Source organism: Chanodichthys erythropterus, chromosome 3 (assembly GCF_024489055.1).
Source record: "Chanodichthys erythropterus isolate Z2021 chromosome 3, ASM2448905v1, whole genome shotgun sequence".
In the NCBI taxonomy this organism is placed as follows: Eukaryota; Metazoa; Chordata; class Actinopteri; order Cypriniformes; family Xenocyprididae; genus Chanodichthys; species Chanodichthys erythropterus.
In genome coordinates, this window is record NC_090223.1 from 66,294,843 (window position 1) to 66,317,971 (window position 23,129).

Sequence of the window (23,129 nt, forward strand, 5' to 3'; positions counted from 1 at the left end):
TCATTCTAATATGCTGATCTGCTGTTCAAGAAACATTTATGATTATTGTCAATGAAAACATTGCAGTGCTTTACTGTTCAGCAGTTGCATTGGCTGTGTCCTAAACCAACCGGATGCACGGGTCAGTTCTGGTTAGGCAGTTTGGTTCTATATTGATACTAGGTTATCTGTTTGTCCATGTGATTCTCTCAGCTTCAGCGGCTGGTGTTCCAGAAGTTTCCTCAGCATGTGTTGTTCCGTACACACTGTATCTGAATGTCGAAGTGAGATCTTCAGACCGCATCTCCAGACTGGAGTCCAGCTGCCCTCTGGATCCTCTGGTGTTTCTCGACGCACAACACACCCATGCCACGGTACTGTGAGTGTGTGAATGTGTGTGTGTGTGTGTGTGTGAGAGTGAGAGAGAGTGTGTACAGTTTTTATGCATTACCATCAATTTCCAAAAGCCTGTATTGGTTTGTGCAGGTGAATCTGAGTGCTGGTCACCAGTTCGATAAGGACGTTGAGCTGCTTCTGTACTACGAGAATACCCATCAGCCCACTGCTGTTGTAGAGGCCGGAGCGGCCGCGGCTCAGCCAGGTAGAGGTTTCTGTTTGTACATGAATTTAGTATGCTGTAAATATACTTTTACCTCCTGAGACACATTTTTTTTTTCATTTCATTTTTTTCATCATTAGATTTTTGTAGAGTATAAGAAACAAATGGTGGAAGAAAAAACAAGACTCAGTTAATAAGAAAATGAAAACAAAACTCTATAACCAAAACAATGTTATATATTACATTTTTACATTCTCTCTAAAACAGATATGAGAATAATGTTGGATAAAGATGTTTAGTAAATGTTTATATTTTGCATTTAGTTTGTACTGTATACTAGCACCTGCATTTAATAGGCGTTGAAATGTAAATCTGGGTTTTCAGGACTTCGACAGCTCCAGGAAACTTTTTTGTTTTGTACAAAAATTCTCAACTATGGTTTGAAAGATATTTGATATACTGTTTGACTTTACACAATATGTGTGTAAACATGGCCAAAAATGGGGTTTCCTATTATTTACAATGTATCTATTCATTGTCAGTGAGATAGCACACATAATCATATGCATATTTAAAATAATGCGACCAACAACATTAAACAGCATATAAATCAAAACTGCCTAATGTTACTGAATGAAGCTGTAGGACTGTGAAGCTTTGGGGGCGTTGATGGACTTGATCTACTCCATCTGTGTTTGATCATCATTCTGAATTTGATATGAATGTAGTTGTGATTTTCCTCAGCTTTTTGCTCCAAATGTTGCCCCATCTCTGTTTCAGGGTCTCTGATGGGCGACCCGGTGCTCATGATCAGTTTGTACCCAGAGTTCCCTGCGGACATGATGTCATCATTGGCATCTCGAGGCGAGTTCATTTTTGTGGTTGACAGATCCGGCAGTATGGACTCCATGATGCATCATGGGAAAGATGCACAGATGCGCATCCAGAGTGCAAGAGTAAGATTTAGGATTTCAGATTTGACATTTATTGAGATGTATTGAGTCAATGTACTCAGTACACACGTCTCTTTACTGTACCCACTGTATATGCATCTCTACTGTACTCACTACACATGCGCCTCTACTGTACTCACTGTATGTGCATCTCTACTGTACTCACTACACATGCGTCTCTACTGTACTCACTGTATGTGCATCTTTACTGTACTCACTGCACATGTCTACTGTACTCACTGTACATATCTCTCTACTGCACTCACTGTACATGTCTCTCTACTGTACTCACTGTACAAGTCTCTCTACTGTACTCACCTCACTGCACATGTCTCTACTGTACTCACTGCACATGTCTCTACTCTACTCACTGTACATGTCTCTCTACTGCACTCACTGTACATGTCTCTCTACTGTACTCACATCACTGCACATGTCTCTACTGTACTCACTGTACGTGCATCTCTACTGTACTCACTGCACATGTCTCTCTACTGTACTGACTGTACCTGCATCTCTACTGTACTCACTGTACATGCGTCTCTACTGTACTCACTGCACATGCGTCTCTAATGTACTCACTGTACAAGTCTCTACTGTACTCATTGCACATGCGTCTCTACTGTACTCACTGTACATGTCTCTCTACTGTACTCATTGTACATGTCTACTGTACTCACTACATATCTCTCTACTGTACTCACTGTACATGTCTCTACTGTTCTCACTGTACATGCCTCTACTTTACTCACTGTACATGTCTCTCTACTGTACTCACCTCACTGCACATGTCTCTACTGCACTCACTGTACATGTCTCTACTGCACTCACTGTACATGTCTCTACTGTACTCGCTGTACATCTCTCTACTGCACTAACTGCACGTCTCTACTGTACTCACTGTACATGTCTCTCTACTGTACTCACTGTATATGCGCCTACTGTACTCACTGCACATGTCTACTGTACTCACTGTATGTGCATCTCTACTGTACTCACTGCACATGTCTACTGTACTCACTGTACATATCTCTCTACTGCATTCACTGTACATGTCTCTCTACTGCACTCACTGTACATGTCTCTCTACTGTACTCACCTCACTGCACATGTCTCTACTGTACTCACTGTACGTGCATCTCTACTGTACTCACTGCACGTCTCTCTACTGTACTGACTGTATATGCATCTCTACTGTACTCACTGTACATGTCTCTCTACTGTACTCACTGTATGTGCATCTCTACTGTACTCACTGTACATGTCTCTCTACTGTACTCACTGTACATATCTCTACTGTACTCACTGAACATGTCTCTACTGTACTCACTGTACATGTCTCTCTACTGTACTCACTGTACATGTCTCTCTACTGTACTCACTGCACATGCGTCTCTACTGTACTCACTGCACATGCGTCTCTAATATACTCACTGCACATGTGTCTCTACTGTACTCACTGTACATGTCTCTCTACTGTACTCACTGTACATGTCTCTGTACTGTACTCACCTCACTGCACACGTCTCTACTGTGCTCACTGCACATGTCTTTATACTGTACTCACTGTACATGCGTCTCTACTGTACTCACTGCACGTCTCTACTGTACTCACTATACGTGCATCTCTACTGTACTCACTGTACGTGCATCTCTACTGTACTTGCTGTACGGGCATCTCTACTGTACTCACTGCACATGCGTCTCTACTGTACTTGCTGTACGGGCATCTCTACTGTACTCACTGCACATGCGTCTCTACTGTACTCACTGTACATGCGTCTCTACTGTACTCACTGTACATGCGTCTCTACTGTACTCACTGTACATGTGTCTCTACTGTACTCACTGAACATGTCTACTGTACTCACTGTACATGTCTCTACTGTACTCACTGCACATGCGTCTCTACTGTACTCACTGTACATGTCTCTCTACTGTACTCACTGTACATGTCTCTACTGTACTCACTGTACATGCATCTCTACTGTACTCACTGTACGTGCATCTCTACTGTACTCACTGTTCGTGCATCTCTACTGTACTCACTGTACATGCGTCTCTACTGTACTCACTGTACATGTCTCTCTACTGTACTCACTGCACATGTGTCTCTACTGTACTCACTGTACATGTCTCTCTACTGTACTCACTGCACATGCGTCTCTAATATACTCACTGCACATGTCTCTACTGTACTCACTGTACATGTCTCTCTACTGTACTCACTGTACATGTCTCTCTACTGTACTCACCTCACTGCACATGTCTACTGTACTCACTGCACATGTCTTTATACTGTACTCACTGTACATGCGTCTCTACTGTACTCACTGCACGTCTCTACTGTACTCACTGTATATGTCTACTGTACTCACTGTACATGTGTCTCTACTGTACATGTCTCTACTGTACTCACTATACGTGCATCTCTACTGTAATCACTGTACGTGCGTCTCTACTGTACTCACTGTACATGCGTCTCTACTGTACTCACTGCACATGCGTCTCTACTGTACTCACTGTACATGCGTCTCTACTGTACTCACTGTACATGTCTCTCTACTGTACTCACTGTACATATCTCTACTGTACTCACTGAACATGTCTCTACTGTACTCACTGTACATGTCTCTCTACTGTACTCACTGCACATGCGTCTCTACTGTACTCACTGCACATGCGTCTCTAATATACTCACTGCATATGTGTCTCTACTGTACTCACTGTACATGTCTCTCTACTGTACTCACTGTACATGTCTCTCTACTGTACTCACCTCACTGCACATGTCTCTACTGTACTCACTGCACATGTCTTTATACTGTACTCACTGTACATGCGTCTCTACTGTACTCACTGCACGTGCATCTCTACTGTACTCACTGCACATGCGTCTCTACTGTACTCACTGCACATGCGTCTCTAATATACTCACTGCACATGTGTCTCTACTGTACTCACCTCACTGCACATGTCTCTACTGTACTCACTGCACATGTCTCTCTACTGTACTCACTGTACATGCATCTCTACTGTACTCACTGTACATGTCTCTCTACTGTACTCACTGTTCGTGCATCTCTACTGTACTCACTGTACGTGCATCTCTACTGTACTCACTGTACATGTCTCTCTACTGTACTCACTGTACATATCTCTACTGTACTCACTGAACATGTCTCTACTGTACTCACTGAACATGTCTCTACTGTACTCACTGAACACGTCTCTACTGTACTCACTGTACATGTCTCTCTACTGTACTCACTGTACATGTCTCTCTACTGTACTCACTGCACATGCGTCTCTACTGTACTCACTGCACATGCGTCTCTAATATACTCACTGCACATGTGTCTCTACTGTACTCACCTCACTGCACATGTCTCTACTGTACTCACTGCACATGTCTTTATACTGTACTCACTGTACATGCGTCTCTACTGTACTCACTGCACGTCTCTACTGTACTCACTATACGTGCATCTCTACTGTACTCACTGTACGTGCGTCTCTACTGTACTCACTGTACATGCGTCTCTACTGTACTCACTGTACATGCGTCTCTACTGTACTCACTGCACATGCGTCTCTACTGTACTCACTGTACATGCGTCTCTACTGTACTCACTGTACATGTCTCTCTACTGTACTCACTGTACATATCTCTACTGTACTCACTGTACATGTCTCTACTGTACTCACTGCACATGCATCTCTACTGTACTCACTGTACATGCGTCTCTACTGTACTCACTGTACATGCGTCTCTACTGTACTCACTGCACATGCGTCTCTAATATACTCACTGCACATGTGTCTCTACTGTACTCACTGTACATGTCTCTCTACTGTACTCACTGCACATGCGTCTCTAATATACTCACTGCACATGTCTCTACTGTACTCACTGTACATGTCTCTCTACTGTACTCACTGTACATGTCTCTCTACTGTACTCACTGTACATGTCTCTCTACTGTACTCACTGTACATGTCTCTCTACTGTACTCACTGCACATGCATCTCTAATATACTCACTGCACATGTGTCTCTACTGTACTCACTGTACATGTCTCTCTACTGTACTCACTGTACATGTCTCTACTGTACTCACTGCACATGCGTCTCTACTGTACTCACTGTACATGTCTCTCTACTGTACTCACTGTACATGTCTCTACTGTACTCACTGCACATGCATCTCTACTGTACTCACTGTACATGCGTCTCTACTGTACTCACTGCACATGCATCTAATATACTCACTGCACATGTGTCTCTACTGTACTCACTGCACATGCGTCTCTAATATACTCACTGCACATGTCTCTACTGTACTCACTGTACATGTCTCTCTACTGTACTCACTGTACATGTCTCTCTACTGTACTCACTGTACATGTCTCTCTACTGTACTCACTGTACATGTCTCTCTACTGTACTCACTGCACATGCATCTCTAATATACTCACTGCACATGTGTCTCTACTGTACTCACTGTACATGTCTCTCTACTGTACTCACTGTACATGTCTCTACTGTACTCACTGCACATGCGTCTCTACTGTACTCACTGTACATGTCTCTACTGTACTCACTGTACATGTCTCTACTGTACTCACTGCACATGCATCTCTACTGTACTCACTGTACATGCGTCTCTACTGTACTCACTGCACATGCATCTAATATACTCACTGCACATGTGTCTCTACTGTACTCACTGTACATGTCTCTCTACTGTACTCACTGCACATGCGTCTCTAATATACTCACTGCACATGTGTCTCTACTGTACTCACTGTACATGTCTCTCTACTGTACTCACTATACATGTCTCTACTGTACTCACCTCACTGCACATGTCTCTACTGTACTCACTGCACATGTCTTTATACTGTACTCACTGTACATGCGTCTCTACTGTACTCACTGCACGTCTCTACTGTACTCACTGTACGTGCATCTCTACTGTACTCACTGTACGTGCATCTCTACTGTACTTGCTGTACGGGCATCTCTACTGTACTCACTGCACATGCGTCTCTACTGTACTTGCTGTACGGGCATCTCTACTGTACTCACTGCACATGCGTCTCTACTGTACTCACTGTACATGCGTCTCTACTGTACTCACTGTACATGCGTCTCTACTGTACTCACTGTACATGCGTCTACTGTACTCACTGTACATGCGTCTCTACTGTACTCACTGCACATGCGTCTCTAATATACTCACTGCACATGCGTCTCTACTGTACTCACTGTACATGTCTCTCTACTGTACTCACTGTACATGTCTCTCTACTGTACTCACTGTACATGTCTCTCTACTGTACTCACTGTACATATCTCTACTGTACTCACTGTACATGCGTCTCTACTGTACTCACTGTACATGCGTCTCTACTGTACTCACTGTACATGCGTCTACTGTACTCACTGTACATGCGTCTACTGTACTCACTGTACATGCGTCTCTACTGTACTCACTGCACATGCGTCTCTAATATACTCACTGCACATGCGTCTCTACTGTACTCACTGTACATGCGTCTCTACTGTACTCACTGTACATGTCTCTCTACTGTACTCACTGTACATGTCTCTCTACTGTACTCACTGTACATGTCTCTCTACTGTACTCACTGTACATGTCTCTCTACTGTACTCACTGTACATGTCTCTCTACTGTACTCACTGCAAATGTCTCTCTACTGTACTCACTGTACATGTCTCTCTACTGTACTCACTGTACATGCGTCTCTACTGTACTCACTGTACATGTCTCTCTACTGTACTCACTGTACATGTCTCTCTACTGTACTCGCTGTACATGTCTCTACTGTACTCACTGTACATGTCTCTCTACTGTACTCACTGTACATGTCTCTCTACTGTACTCACTGCACATGTCTCTACTGTACTCACTGCACATGCGTCTACTGTACTCACTGCACATGCGTCTACTGTACTCACTGTACATGCGTCTCTACTGTACTCACTGTACATGCGTCTACTGTACTCACTGTACATGCGTCTACTGTACTCACTGTACATGCGTCTCTACTGTACTCACTGTACATGCGTCTCTAATATACTCACTGCACATGCGTCTCTACTGTACTCACTGTACATGCGTCTCTACTGTACTCACTGTACATATCTCTACTGTACTCACTGTACATGCGTCTACTGTACTCACTGTACATGCGTCTACTGTACTCACTGTACATGCGTCTACTGTACTCACTGTACATGCGTCTCTACTGTACTCACTGCACATGCGTCTCTAATGTACTCACTGCACATGCGTCTCTACTGTACTCACTGCACATGCGTCTCTACTGTACTCACTGTACATATCTCTACTGTACTCACTGTACATATCTCTACTGTACTCACTGTAAACGTCTCTCTACTGTACTCACTGTACATGTCTCTCTACTGTACTCACTGTACATATCTCTACTGTACTCACTGTACATATCTCTACTGTACTCACTGTACATATCTCTACTGTACTCACTGTACATATCTCTACTGTACTCACTGTACATGTATCTCTACTGTACTCACTGTACATGTCTCTCTACTGTACTCACTGTACATGTCTACTGTACTCACTGTACATGTCTCTACTGTACTCACTGCACATGCATATCTACTGTACTCACTGTACACGTCTCTCTACTGTACTCACTGTCTCTCTAGGACACGTTGCTGCTGCTTCTGAAGAGTCTTCCTATGGGATGCTACTTCAACATCTACGGATTCGGCTCTCGCTTTGAGTCCTTCTTCCCGTCAGTAATCAGATGTTCAGTTGTTCTTCAGGAATGATCTCATGTATTTTAGCGCTGGTTTTGTGAGAGTCTGTGGTGTGTGTCGTTGCAGTCAGAGTGTTGTGTACAGCGAGGACACGATGGAAGAGGCTCTAAATAGAGTAAGGAACATGATGGCAGACATGGGCGGCACTGAGATCCTTCAGCCTCTGAAACACATCTACAGTCAGCCCTGTTACCCTGATCACCCCCGACAGGTACAGCCAAACGTACTAATTATTCACCACTATTTGTTCATAACATCGCTGAGGTGTTTTTCTGAGCCTGACACTGATTCTCTCTCAGCTGTTCATCTTCACTGATGGAGAGGTGTGGAACACTAAAGAAGTGCTGGACCTGGTGAAAAGTCACGTTAACTCTCACAGGTGGGCGTACACGTCTCACTTGTCCTCATTTACTGATATCACTGCGCTTATCTCAAGGTTTAGTAGTTCATGCCAGTTGGTCATGTGTCTTCAGGTGTTTCTCCTTCGGGATCGGTGAGGGTGCGAGTACGGCTCTCATCACAGGAATGGCCAGAGAAGGTTCTGGTCACGCTCAGTTCATCACAGGCACTGACCGCATGCAGCCCAAAGTAAGATCTGCTGTCGACAGAATCAGAAGATTTTCAGGGTTTTTATGTACCACTCTTTCTTCTTGTCCTTCTCTGTCAGGTGATGCAGTCGCTCAGGTTTGCTGTTCAACCGGCCGTGGATAGTATCTCTGTGGATTGGTCTGTTCCTGAGGGCGTTACGGTGGACATGCTGTCCCCACCCATTAATACACTGTTCCAGGGTCAGAGGGCGCTCATCTACGCTCAGCTGAAAGGACAGGTCAAAGTTTTTTAATGGATTACTTTAAAAGGCTTTTGGAGACCAGAGCCACAGTTTAAACCAAGGGCTTCTTTAACAAGGGTAAAATATGTGATTAAGAAAAATTGCTGCGCTGCCCGACAGCTTGTCCTAACCCAGATGTGACACGACACTGGCCCTTGCAAAAAAGTAGTTGAAGAGCTATGTAAAATCATCAAATGCTCATGCTACTTTCTGTTTCTCTCCCTCGTCATAGAGTTCAGGAACGGCAGAAGGAGCAGTAACTTTGAAATACAAGCTGAAAGATCAACCAGTGACTAACCAGCTCCAGTTTGCTCTTAAACCAATTGAAGACACAGGGTATTGCACACACTTACACACACGCACACAACATTTTGCTATCAAAACATTAAACTTTAATACACCGCGTTCCAAATTATTGTGCAAGTGACATATCAGTAAGATTTCAGTAGAATAAACATTCAGATTTTAGTTTTTCTAAGGAAATGTTTGTTTATTTATCCATGTCTTTTTAGATAACTTCTCTAGATAACAAAATAATTTGCCAGATCCATGGAAAACCCTACTTAGAGCTTGTTCCACATTATTAAGCAAGTCACAGTTCTCATGCAATATGAGGAGGAAGAAAGATCTTTCTGAAGATGAAAAGCATGAAATGGTGCAATGTTGTGCAAAAGGCATGAAAACAACTCGTATTGTGTGAAACTGAATGGAGATTATCAAATTATCATAAGATTTGTGAGTGATTTAGAGCACAGCAGATCTCGGTCAGATAAAGGCTTATTAAGTGGTTCACCCATGGAAAGAGGACAATAAAACAGCTCGAGTAAAATGTCACGTAATGTTACATTTACCTCATTAAAGCCATTTAATGACCATAGTATGTTAGTTAGTGCCACCATATGACATCATGTTCACTAGCCTCCAGGCTGTATATCTGACAGGTGTGTGTTTGTTGCAGACGGATAATTCACCAGCTGGCGGCCCGGTCTGTGATCCGTTCTCTGGAGCTGGAAATGCGGGCTGGGAGAGCAGAAGCGGAGGCCTTCCGGAGCAGGATCGTGGAGCTCAGTGTTCAGACAGGAGTGAGCAGCGTTCATACAGCCTTCATCGGCGTCAATAAAGATGGCAAACGGACCATCACAGGGCCGCTGCTGCAGAGGAGAGTGCCAGTACGGCGTGAGTTCACAGTTTCTGTGTGTGTGTTTAGAGGAGGACAGTCCAGATCCCGGGGATCATGTGTGCCTTAATAACCAATCACATTACAGCCTTGATATTATTGAATTTCGTTCAGAGTTGTGCAATAGTCAATCACTGTTTCCATATACCATAGAAATGAATGAGAACTGAATCGTACTATTTCCCACAAAAGCAGTTTATTCAGCGAAGTAAAGCCTCTCCTCCATTGACATCCATTAGAAATTATTACGCTTTTTTGCATGGAGGCTTGCCTTAAAGTAGCTTTGCTAGAAACTTCCAGATATGTCTCCGGGATCAGGACTCTTTAGAAGTCAGATTTCATAATCAGTTTCCTATCACAGTTTCCTATCACATGATAGTTTAATATCAGTGTGCTCACATCATCAAAATGTGATATTAAATTATTTTTTTAGGTATAATGGCCCAAATGTCTGTAGGGGGTGGTGGCGGTGGCAGTCGCAGTGGCGGTGGCTTTCGCAGTGGGGGTGGCGGTGGCGGTGGCAGTGGCGGCTTTCTCAGTGGCGGTGGCAGTCGCAGTGGCGGTGGCGGTGGCGGTATGAGAATGCGCGGTAAGAAATAATACACACTCTTCTTTCTTTTTAAGGGATTAGTTCACTTTCAAATGAAAATTGAAGGTGTATATGACTTTCTTCTTTCTGATGAACACAATCGGAGATATATTAATAAATATCCTGACACATCCGAGCTTTATGATGGCAGTGAACGATACCAGTGAGAATGAGCTGAAGAAAGTGTCTCCATCCACATCCATCCATCATAAACCTGTGCTCCACATGGCTCTGGGGGGTTAACGAAGCGATGCGTTTGTGTAAAAAATAAATAGTCCAATATTTAACAAGTTAAAATATCTAGCATCCACCAGACCGCCTTCCGTATTCAAATTTTCATTTTAAAAGTGTACTAATCCTTTAACCTCTTATGTGGGTCAGTCAAACTCAAGTGGTCCAGTGGATTTTTAATTTTCTTATTTTTTTGAGCAATGACCTCTATTTATTGGTAGTGCAAAACTACATTTTATTTGGTTTTTTTCTGCCTGGTCTAACCACAGTGGCTGTCTTTGTGTCACAGCACACAACATTTTGTTTGTTCAATAAAAATAAAATGAAAAACCCCTCATTTTGGGGTTGAATGTCCCTGGTGGGGGAGCAGATAGGATTTTCACAGATGTAAATTCTGTAGTATATTTTGAATGTTTATTATTTGTTATGCTTTTATTACATCTGTATGTTTCTCCAAGCACATGAATAAAGCTTTTACCCAGATTTCTAGCAGCTCTATTTCTGTGAGCAGCAGAATCTCATTGAGGACTTGCTGTATACCTGTGAAAACTTCAGCTTTCTTTCTGGTCCAGAGATAGAAAAGAAATTGCACACATAGAAATATTAACAGAAGCCTGAAATGTTCTGTATGTGCACTATATTTAAAGCTGCAGTCTGTAACGTTTTTTGGTTAAACATGATCCAAAATCAACTTTTGAACAAGTACATAACCAGCCAGTGTTCAAAACTATCTCCTTATCTTAGCTCGATTCACAACTGTAAGCTTGTAATAATATTTTATAATAAGAGTGACATAGTGGATTTCCGCGGGAAATTTGAGCACGCAGCAGTTCGTCTGTGCATTATTACGTCACGTCCGTAAACAGAAAGGAAGAAGGAGTCCCATTCAGGCTAGTCGGCTTTATCACGTGAGGATGCTGCTGGTAGCGGATCATTTATAAACTTTTCCACAGCATTTCAAATAATTAAACTTATCATTTTAATGGCGGATTGTAATCCAGAGAGATCCAAATGACAATCATTAGTGACAACTGGAGATTCACTCGTAGTCAAAAAGCAGAATTTGCACTGCAGAGTGGATACAGAAATTGAAATCTACAGGTAACGCTAATACACAGTAAATACACAGTCACGCAGTGCTGATGTTGTTAACATTAAAAATTTGAGAACAATATAACAGTAATAATAATTTGCACGGTTTGGTGTGATCAGAGCTAAGCGATCATTAGATTTAATCATCATTGGCAGCGCAATTTATTGTAGGCCTAATGCTTTTTTCCTCAGTTGGTCAGAACAATATTATTATTGTTATTATTATTATTATTATTATTATTAACCTTTATTTAACCAGGTGAGTCAATTGAGAACCAGCTCTCATTTACAATGACGACCTACGACACAAAAGTGGCAGACATGTTACTTGTTCAGATGATATTTTCCAGTGAAAATTCTTATATTGGTCATACTTTCAAGACGTAGAATCTGTGATTCTGAAGTTCAGTATCCACTAGGGCTGTCAAAATGGCTGAAAAGCTAAATTCGAAATTCTTTCTGAAATATTAGCAAAATTCGAATTATATTCAAATTCTAAACGCAATACTTAATGTTAGAGGAAAAAAAGTACTGTATTGTCTGCTATGCCGGCAAGAGAGCGCAAGCGAGCGCAATAAGCAAATACAAACCAAATCAAGCATCTTTTATTTAAATGAAATGAGTGAAATGGGGTTTTTTGCCAAAGGAGTATATTTTGAAAGGCTCGCATACTCGACTGTGAACGAGATGCAGCGGAACGCAGAAATGAAGTATAACTGGTCCTTTATGCCGATTAATCTGCCTAATTTGCAGCACAATCGGCCGATGGCGATTAAAAAATGCCAAAAATCGGCCCGATATATTGGCCGGCCAATTATTTGGTCAACCTCTACTTGAGTGATCAGGTTTGGTCCCAAACAGCAATGACCGTCCTGAACTCAAATATTGGGCCTTATTTATCTCAAGAGAGAAAAAATGATCTTACTCCAAAAACACCCGTTAAACTCGTAATTGCAAACATTTACAATAATTTATGTTAATATTAAATACAGGTAAAGGCGAGCATACACTGTGCGATATCTGTGCGATTTCAGCAAGTTTACCAACTCACACTGTACGAGTAGAACGCGTGCGATGGAAAACCAAAACGCACGATTTATGTGCTCACACTATGCGGTCCGATGGTCGAGACGTGACTTGACTGCTCACACTATGCGTTTGAAATATGCACGATAAACCCACGTACTGGGATGCGCCGATTGACAATATGTTTCCAGAGATATTGTCAAAAGCATCAGCTATGGATATCAAGAGGATTTAGCATTTCCAATTCATATATTAAATAATAATAATAATAATTAGCCTATTATTATTATTATTAGTAGTAGTAGTAGTAGTAGGCCTAGTAGTAGTAGTAGTAGTATAGGCCTATTTAATATTAAATTGATATTACAATTCATTTGGCCCGCAATATTTCATAGTGCATCACCGCATAACTGACGCGCTGCAAGGATAATAAAAGATTTGATTGGCTTATAATTAGGCTACTCCTCACTGAAAATTATTTAAAGACATTTATACAATGAATTAAAGGCATATAATTAAAATTATTAACAGTAGCCTATGTGTGCGAAGACTGCAATAATCAGTCAATGAAAAGCAGCTTCACTTTAAAAACAACCTGTTTAATACGAAATACTTCTCATTTTTTCACCCACTACATACAGTTTATGGGCCACATGAGAAATATTAAGAAAATAAATTAAGATATATAGCCTACTGTTATCAGGTTGGATTTATCTCTCGTTGTCTCTGAGAGAATATGCACCGAAAGCTCGTCGGTTTTACTTTTATTTATTTATTTTTTTGTAAAGGCTGGTGAATAATTGACAGGGGATTGAGACGTCTTCATCGGCATAACTCTCGCGCAAAGTTTGCGCATTGCTTGTGTAATATAAAGTAGACACTGACTCGTCTTCCTGGTTTAAAATGGAAAAAATGCCTATATTGCGAGGTGACATTTTTCTTTATCACCAATTGCCAAATGATGGACAACAGTTCACATTTCCGCATTTAATAAAATTAAGTGAATAAAATAGCCTACATGAGTAAACAGAAAGTGAAAAGCGAAACATAAATTAATGATCAAGTAAATGAATACAAGAGGCCCGGTTATGTACACCCAGGTGGCTTGAAAGACGTGGGTTTATCCATCATGCAACACGAACTGGAGGTAAGCAACATTTTGCTAAATTGCAGCTAGTTTGATAGCTACAGAACTTAAAGATCTCCCTCTTTTCGTTTTCTTTCTTGCTGCATTGAAGATTGGTTTAATTTCTTTTTTCGCGCAGGCGCAGTGGGGGGAAAAACACAGAGTTTAGGCAAGTCGGTTCGTAGCTCTGCTTCAACTGTGCGATATCCTCACGAGGGGCGACCAAATTTCTGACATGCCAGAACTTCATCCGACCATGCGATTGCCAGTCGGGAGAGGTTTATCGCTCGTGTACACTGCATGAACACTGCACGACAAACGACACACGATAAAGCTGAAAATCGGCCCGACTCAAAAAAGAGTCGCACGAGTCAGAATTCGGCTCAAAATCAGACGAAAATCGCACAGTGTATGCCTGCCTTAAATAAAACGATAACATTTACAAACATTATAAACACCTAGTCTAATCTCTCCTCACTCCACAACAAATTCTTTAAATTTAACAGTATTTAGGACAGAACAAAAAAAATGAAAATAAGTAGCCATGAGTAAAATAAAACACAAATTAGTCTATAGTGGCAATCGTTATAAATGACATACAAAAATTCAGCCAAAATGTATTTATTTAAAGCGAAACTGAAACGGTATTGTTCGGTTCTGTTCAGTTAGTTTCATTTTCATGGACTTACAGTTTGTTGTTTTCAGTCACGTGTTCCTTTGTTCAGTTTCCCGCCACTCGTTTGTCTCCTTGGTTACTGTCGTTATGAGTTCTGTGTTTCAGCTGTGTTTATTATCTCGTTTGTGTTTGCTTAAAGTTGAACCCTCACAGTCACTCTTTGTCTGGTCACCATCGTTAATGCTAGTATTGTGTTTTCTTGTCTTCCTTTTGTATTCTTTGCTTGTGTAGATTATTAGGGCCATTTTGAACCTGATTTTCATCCTCCTGTTGACAGTTTAATCTGTTGTCTGTCAATAAACATCATTCATCGTTATCTCCTGTGTTCTCTGAGTATCTGTCCGTAACAGAAGACTGGACCTACTAAAAAGGAACATGAGCTGCATTGCAATGGATTTGTGGGAGTTCGCGGGACAAATCGCGGCAGTGGCACAATCCAGCAATGATCTATTTACCTTCACCGGAGAATTCTGTTGTCTTGTTCAAGACAGTTCCTTGGATGACTCGACCATCAAGGCATTGTACAGGATTACTCCCCAGTCAAGATGGGCTGGACTGGAGAGAGGCGATCAACATATGTTTGGAGAGCTTTCCAACCACACAAGATCCTCATCTTAGGATGTCCACCATTCAGAACTCCCGTTACAAGATGGCTGCCACTCCTGTATCCTCAGCTAAGATGGTTTAAGCCTTTTGGTCTACTCCAAAGTCTTCTCCAGCCCCTGAATCCGCTCCAGTGTTGGCTATCAGAGATGGCTCCAGCCCCCGACCAGAGTCCAGAGATGGCTACAGCCCCCGACCAGAGTCCAGAGATGGCTCCAGCCCCCGACCAGAGTCCAGACATGGCTCCAGTCCCCGACCAGAGTCCAGTGACGTACAAGGACGTACCTACCGGGAGGGGGAGTACTATCACGGTCAGCATCTGTCTCACCTTCCCTGAACTCCATTTCCCATCATAACCCCATTTCCCATCATCCCTCCTTCAGCTCACCTGCTCACACTCAGCAATCACCTGTACCTGATCGTCATCACCTCATCACACAAGCAGCATGTAAGCACACACCTCACCTCACTCCAGTGTCCTGTCTCGTTTGCACGTAATGGTCTTTTCCTACGATCCTCTCCTACATCTCCTGGTACTTGCCCGTCTCCATTCTTCAGTGTCTACTCCTTGTGTTGGTGTGAGAACTGTGTTGAGTGTGTGTGCTTCCATCCATCTTCCATCCATCTACAATATCATCACCAGTAAGACAAAGACTGCTTTCAGTAACTCATCATCATCCAACACATCTAAATATCCTGTTTACTTACCTGCATTCCTGTTTAAACCTGCTGATTGTCAATAAACACCATTCACAGGGTATCCACGGGGCATTAAAAAGTGGATGGATTTTGCGAAAATTAAGGCCTTAAATGGCATTGAAAAGCATTAAATTTCATTTCTACTGGCATTAAGTTTTTTAGATAGTTTTGAAGAAAAAGAATACTACCAGTTTATTTTGAATAAAGCCTAAATAATTAATAACTTTGATTTGCTGTCACTAAATATGTACATTGGTGTGATACGCACACGGAACCAGTTTGGTAATTGCTTCTGGCCGGTGCAAAATCACAGCAAATGTCTATCTTATGTGTATGGTGATTTTGTCAGACAAAGTCTCGATTAACATGCCAGGGCTTGAACATTACTTTCCCGACCAGACAAGGACCTGATTAAAACGTCAATACCAAAAAACAAACAAACAACAACAAAAAAACAACAACTTGAGAATCACCAAAACGCGAGTGTGACTGATTTTATCACATTTAGTGTTAGTGGCGATCGATAGTGTATAATAATAGGCTGTATTATGGACTGACGATATCAAGGTTGCGCTGTTGAGGCTCGTGCACCATCTCAAGGAGAAATGGAAACATGAGCGAAGCACATACAAAAAGAAACTTAGTTAAACATACTGTGGTGAAAATTCAAAATGTGGAGTTTTTATAACTTTATACTGGTAAGCAAAACCACAAAACCAAAAATGCTGTTTTCTTAAATAGGCTCACGATTAAAAACGTGACACTGATTTCAACAGCTAAATTAACAAGTAGTTAATATTAAGCCACTTACATTTTAGAAGGAACATTTAATGTTTTTGAACTATTTTAGCAGCAAAAATAGTTTCAAACAAAGATCACAGCAGAACCAAAGCACAACACTCAGCCTTGTTTTCATTACTGAATGATTCAGCGTTTTGAACAAATCAGTTGGGTCAAAGATTCAATGACCCATTCATAAACAATTGCCTCATTCTTGAATGAATCAGCCATTTGAATGAATGAATCAATGACCCACTCAATAAGACGGTTACTTGACGCCACCTACTGGTGGTTTAGTTTTTAAAATGTAATTTCCCCTCCAACATTTCATATTTGTATTTTCAAAAAGTATTTAAAACTATCCCATGACATTATTTAATGCAGTTGTAATCAATCAAAAATATATGATTTACATATGTTAAAGCTGCAATATTCTGAAAGGATATTGATTCAGAACAAATTTATATTTCTACCACAAAAAAAAACAAACTTTTTTTCCGGACAAGCTACTGTTTTACTCGTACAAGTGACAAGTGATTTACTCTTGTCCACATGATGAGGCTTAATGTCGAGCCCTGTATGTAATCTTAATGGGCCGTGTTTCAGTCACCATTTCATATTGTCTGACAACCAAAACAGAAAAAATATATAGATGAAACGATTTTATTGGGAGTTTGGCTGTGATAAAATATATTACGTGAGAAAAAGGGTAGCAGCAGAGAAGCAAACAAATGTAAAGGGCTAACACTTGGCAGAATGCAAATGCAACAATGACATGATGAATTTTCTAATGACCGTATGTCATCATCTATTGACATTTAGCGGCATATATATTATGGCATTGAAAATAAAAAAATGCTATTAAAAAGCATTAAATTAGATTTGATGAAACCTGTAGAAACCCAGATTCATCGTTATCTCCTGTGTTCTCTGAGTCCGTAACAATACTACTTGATGCACTTTTTTTTTTTCATTTTGTTAATCTGTTAATTAAGTGAAATATATTTTGTGTAGTCCTATTTATTTTATCCCTTATAGGCTACTTGGTTTCTGTTTATTCTCGGTTCACAGAAGCGCTGCTGGTGCGTGATGAGTTTATGCTGTTATTTGCGCATAAATCTAAATAAAGCCCTGAAAAAAATGTGTCACAGAAACTAATCTATTGTAATTTATTTTAATTTGAGATTGTATTCTTAATGGTTAGTCTCCGATTAATGAGCTTTGGTTTTCTTCGGTCAGAAAAATAATCAAATAAACAAAATTCTCATAACAATTCTCCACCAGACATTAAATGCTGTTCACGCTTACTCAAAAACTTGAGTACACGAGCTGAGACTTGACGTGAAATTTAATCTTTACCACCACTTACGTCCATATTGATAAATACCAAGTTTTGCGTGGAAAGTAGTCCGGGCCACACATAAACTTGTGAATGATGCTCTGCATGTTCCAGGAAAACTTCAATTGCATGGTCACCGTTGGTCACAGCGCCTTTTAATTGCCATTTTTGATCTGGCAATTATTCACTTACGAATTAAGCACTGATGAGGGCCTTTGAATTTTCTGTAAATGCTCATATAATAAGATGTGCTGTGACACAAAGACAGCCAGGTGTTTGTTCAATACCAATACATAAAGGTAATCACTCAAAAACAATAACAAAAAAATTAAGAGTTACACAACCAACTTTACAGTTTTTGGAGCGAGTGGGTTTTGATTTTGTTTCATGTGTTTTTAGTGTCTGTTATTCTTATACATGTGCTTTTCTCTCTATTCTCAGCAATGGACGCTCCCATGGATCATTGTACATTGTTTAAAAGTAATACAGCAGACAACCCACAAACACTTCACTCAACTTTATTTTTCTCAATATCTGAATTTAACTGTTTGAATGATTGTTTTAGCATATACACTCATATCAGTTTCTCTCTGTATTCTTAGAAAGTGCGACTCCCAAGATGTCTCGTTCTGGTGGGCGTAGTTTTTGGACACCGCCAATAGGTACTTCACTCAACTTGTATTGGTCTTTTTTGAATATGTTTTTTTACATCTAATTGTCTTTTTCTCCATATCCGAATGTCACTATTTGAATGATTGTTTTGCAAAGACAGCTCCTCAAATGGCATTTAATTCTCTATATTGTGTGAAACAAGATATACTTCACTAAGCTTCTTTTTATTTTTTATATGAATCTAATCGTCATTTTCTGAATGTCACTCTTTGGTTGGTTTTGGCATGTCTCCAGACTGCAGAATGATGGTTGAATGTGATTCTGTGTCACATCTGGGTAAGTCAACACATCCAGTTCAGATTCAGAAAACAGCTAAAAAAATGATCACAATATAATGTTTCTTATTGATCAGTCTCGATAATTATTGGAAAAAAATTCAGTAGAAAAAGAAATGTTTGAATTTAACCAATGCATTTCTAATTAAGGCACACAACAAATAATTTTAAAACAAAGTCAAATAAAATGTAAACAAATCTTTATTATATTTTATATGAAGATTAAATAAGTGTTAAAGAAACTTAAAGCTGCACACTTCTGGATAAATAGAGAAAACTTTTTTGTTTGTTTCAAACTGAGATCACAATTCAGAATGACAACTAAATGAAATAACATGTAATTTACTAGAGGTTCTGAGAAAAAAAAAAGTATTAAATATTAAATATATTTGAAATAATTATCTAAAAAACTCTTGTTTCATTACTGGATGAATCATAGTATCTGCTGAATGAAGATTCAAATACATTTTTTAACAGTCACTTGTCGCCACCTGGTGGTGAAACAACCTAATCGATAAATTTATATCTGAACTATAAACTTTTATCTCAGTACGTCTGGGATCATTTGAATATTTGCAACAGAAATAAAGATACTGTGTGTTTGAAAACAGTTTATACCAACATGACAACTGCTCAAGACACAAAGAAACCATGAAACTGCCACACTGACAAGCTGACATGTGCTTTTTTACAGTAGCCCCTCACTGCAGAACACTCGAGATCCAGGGGGCGGAGTCAGGTAGGTTAAGGGATATGTAAAGTGGGAGGAGTTGGATCTAAAACCAGGGGGTGGAGTTGGGTAGGTTTAGAGCTATGTAAAGTGGGAGGAGTTGGATCTATCTTTTGTTCTGCAGTGAAAAGTCATGAAATTTTGCATTTTCTGAAATGCCAACATGCAGCTTTAGAGAGACAGTTGTATTTGCAGTCTAAATTAGAGGAAATTTAAAATAACTCCTAGTAAAATGCTGCATTGAGAGCTGATAGTCACTAGATTGGCACTTGACCAGCTGTTAACTCAAGAGAGCACAATCTGCTTTGTTTTATGCAAGACAAAGACTTTACGAATCGGGAAATAACGAAACACTTATAAGCTCAACACTTGCAAGAAAAGTTTGGGTTGCCTTCCCATCATTTATTTGGTTTTCATCAAATTAGGCATTTTATTGAGAAAACTCTCCGGATAAAGATGTGTATAGAGTTAGATTTTTTATTTATTTATTTAACTAGTTATAATTAATTATACATATTTGGATCAGTTAATAAAATTAATATAATAAAATCAATATTACAATCAATGAACCTGTTGTCAAGTGAGCACACAGTGTTAATTGTTTATTAATTCTAAGAAATGTTCATTTCCAGGTTATGGGAAAAAACAATCTTATTGTACAGTACTACTCAGAGCCTGTAGTCAGTATATGAGCGTGAAACACAGACAACTTTATGTGTGGCATGAAAAAGACTTTATTAACTAGACTAAACACTTAAACTACTCTAAAACTGACACACATACATGCATACAGTTTACCAAGTGAAAGAGAGAAGTTACAGCATTGTTTGAAATTCAGCAGATCAAGCTTGGGGGTTCCTTAGAAGCTGCCTGAATTTCTTTATTTCTGCCTAAACTCTGTATGTATTGCAGCAGAACCTGAGCCCCAGACGGACCCTTTACTCCAGCTGGTCTCTCTTCAGAAGGCCTCGGGATGCTGGGAACTGAACGCCTCACTTGCTGCCGTGTTTGGGAAGACAGAGAGTGAGGTGACCAAACACAGACCAGCACAGGTGGGGCATATATGATGTCATATCCTCAGGTACGTCATGATTGGTTCAGTGTGTCTAACATGTAGTTGTGTGTTCCAGGTGGACGGGTCAATGTGGGCCACCGTTCTGGCTCTGATCTGGTTATATGCATGTAGATCAGATGACCAGGTTGAGTGGCAGTTTGTGGCCATGAAGGCAGCGTCATGGATCTGCTCTCAGAAACGTGAGACAACATTCATTCATTTACCTTTCAATGCTTGATGTTGACAGAAAACAGCAGTACTTTACAAACATTCAGTGCTGTACATGTTCTTGTACACTGTCGATTGAGTTTGGAGGTGTTTGTGTGTGTTTCAGCGGAGGGCCTGTCTCAGTGTGTGCGCGACGGGAACATCCTGTTGGGAGGTCAGGTGACTGAAGGCATGTTGGGAATCTGAAGACTGAAGAATCTTGTGCTGTCATAAATCAAATAATTCATTCTTTATCTTAAACATCTGTGTTTTTCTGCTATAAAATATAGTATGTTTTAAAGAATAAAACTGACATTTGTATCAGCGGTAGAGAGACTATTGGGTCTGTCATAAATTCATGTTATTACTCTAAATACAATTCTAAATATATAATCATAATTTGTGAGTGATCATGAATCCATTATTTCGCTGTGTGTTGTTGTGAGCAGACTGTGTCAGTGTGACTTTACCAAACTATTAAAGTCTTTCTTCACTAGTTATAATTATCTGTCTGATATTTAGAAATGCATTTAATGCATTACAGATTAAACATGAATATTGTGAGCTTGGGTAAACTTTACTGTCTGCATCACAGAAAGAGGGTAATGCAGTCTGTGGCGGTTCTTGTAAAAAGTCTTGTTACCTGTAGCCACATATAAGTAAGGGATGATAACAGTGTTTCAAGCGACATATCGATTTACCAATATTTTCCCCGATATTTAAGCATTTTACCATAATCGGATATGGTTTACCGATAAATGCCGCCATCTTGTGGGTGTTTTGAGTATTGCGCACAGGATCGTCATTTCAGCGCATCTTTAATTAGCTGTAATTAGTAAACTTAATTTAACATAACAGCCATTAATGCACAAATTAGATGTGTTAAACATAAATGCCTGAAATGTAGCTAGTTTATGCAGCTCACTAAGTTCACAGAGCCACGTAAGATAATCCGTCATGTCCTGTCCCAATAATGATGTAACTTTGCATGAATACTTTAAATACAGCCAAGAATGAGCACATGTTAGAAATAAAAGCACTGTATTTAATTCTCTCTCTTTTGTCTATGCTCATCATTAGTCTCGTGAAGTCGTCTGCTTTTTGCTGTTCACTCAGCAGGTTGATGTAGGCTACAGGAAATGCTCCAGCACGGCCAACACATGTAACTTCTAATAGGATTCACTTGTTTAAAACACTGTAATTATATAAACATTTACTATATAACCATTAATAAACATTCAAGTAAACAACTTGAAAATTAATAAATAATTAACAAATTAATTATTAAAAAAGGTATCGGTGCATCCATAGTTGTCTTAGTTGGTATTTATTTATGATGGCTACAGTAAGCTGTTGTCATACTGCAAATCAACAGCAGAGACTCAAAGTGAGGAACAAAGTACGAGACTGTCACGGTCATGCTCTGTTTGGTTTTGTTTCCCTGTCACTATTTGCCTAAATTCTCATTCATTGTTTGTCATAATTTCTAATAAAACACACCTTTTCCGTGTTTTGATGATTATCATTCCATGTGTATTTAACAGAGGTGGGAGCAAGTCACACGTGTTCAAGTCTGAGGCTACGTCCATCTTAAACACGAGCTTACCCAAACTGATCTTTTTCTTTCCTCGTCTCAAGAAATATCTGCGTCCACACGAAACCACTGAAACGACTCAAAACGATGTAGTATACATGCCAG

The 23,129-nt window shown here is 40.1% G+C and overlaps 1 protein-coding gene across 8 annotated transcripts in view; it reads left to right on the forward strand.

The window, feature by feature from the left end:
• LOC137006292 (von Willebrand factor A domain-containing protein 5A-like) overlaps nt 1-22,484 on the forward strand; it is a 29,827-nt gene extending 7,343 nt beyond the window's left edge. For 3 of the 8 annotated variants that reach the window (XM_067366926.1, XM_067366955.1, XM_067366965.1), the window contains exons 5-22: nt 193-353; nt 466-580; nt 1,319-1,494; nt 8,212-8,300; nt 8,392-8,536; nt 8,625-8,704; nt 8,799-8,913; nt 8,993-9,151; nt 9,387-9,490; nt 10,113-10,330; nt 10,765-10,920; nt 18,934-18,972; nt 19,095-19,154; nt 19,399-19,440; nt 20,134-20,178; nt 21,082-21,221; nt 21,300-21,423; nt 21,558-22,484. In XM_067366926.1, the coding sequence (XP_067223027.1) occupies nt 193-353; nt 466-580; nt 1,319-1,494; nt 8,212-8,300; nt 8,392-8,536; nt 8,625-8,704; nt 8,799-8,913; nt 8,993-9,151; nt 9,387-9,490; nt 10,113-10,330; nt 10,765-10,920; nt 18,934-18,972; nt 19,095-19,154; nt 19,399-19,440; nt 20,134-20,178; nt 21,082-21,221; nt 21,300-21,423; nt 21,558-21,637 (2,048 nt within the window). In that variant the 3' untranslated portion in view covers nt 21,638-22,484. The remainder of the gene's footprint in view (nt 1-192; nt 354-465; nt 581-1,318; nt 1,495-8,211; nt 8,301-8,391; nt 8,537-8,624; nt 8,705-8,798; nt 8,914-8,992; nt 9,152-9,386; nt 9,491-10,112; nt 10,331-10,764; nt 10,921-18,933; nt 18,973-19,094; nt 19,155-19,398; nt 19,441-20,133; nt 20,179-21,081; nt 21,222-21,299; nt 21,424-21,557) is intronic. The other 5 variants (XM_067366932.1, XM_067366939.1, XM_067366947.1 and 2 more) reach the window with 5 other exon arrangements.
• Nucleotides 22,485-23,129: the final 645 nt, after the last annotated feature.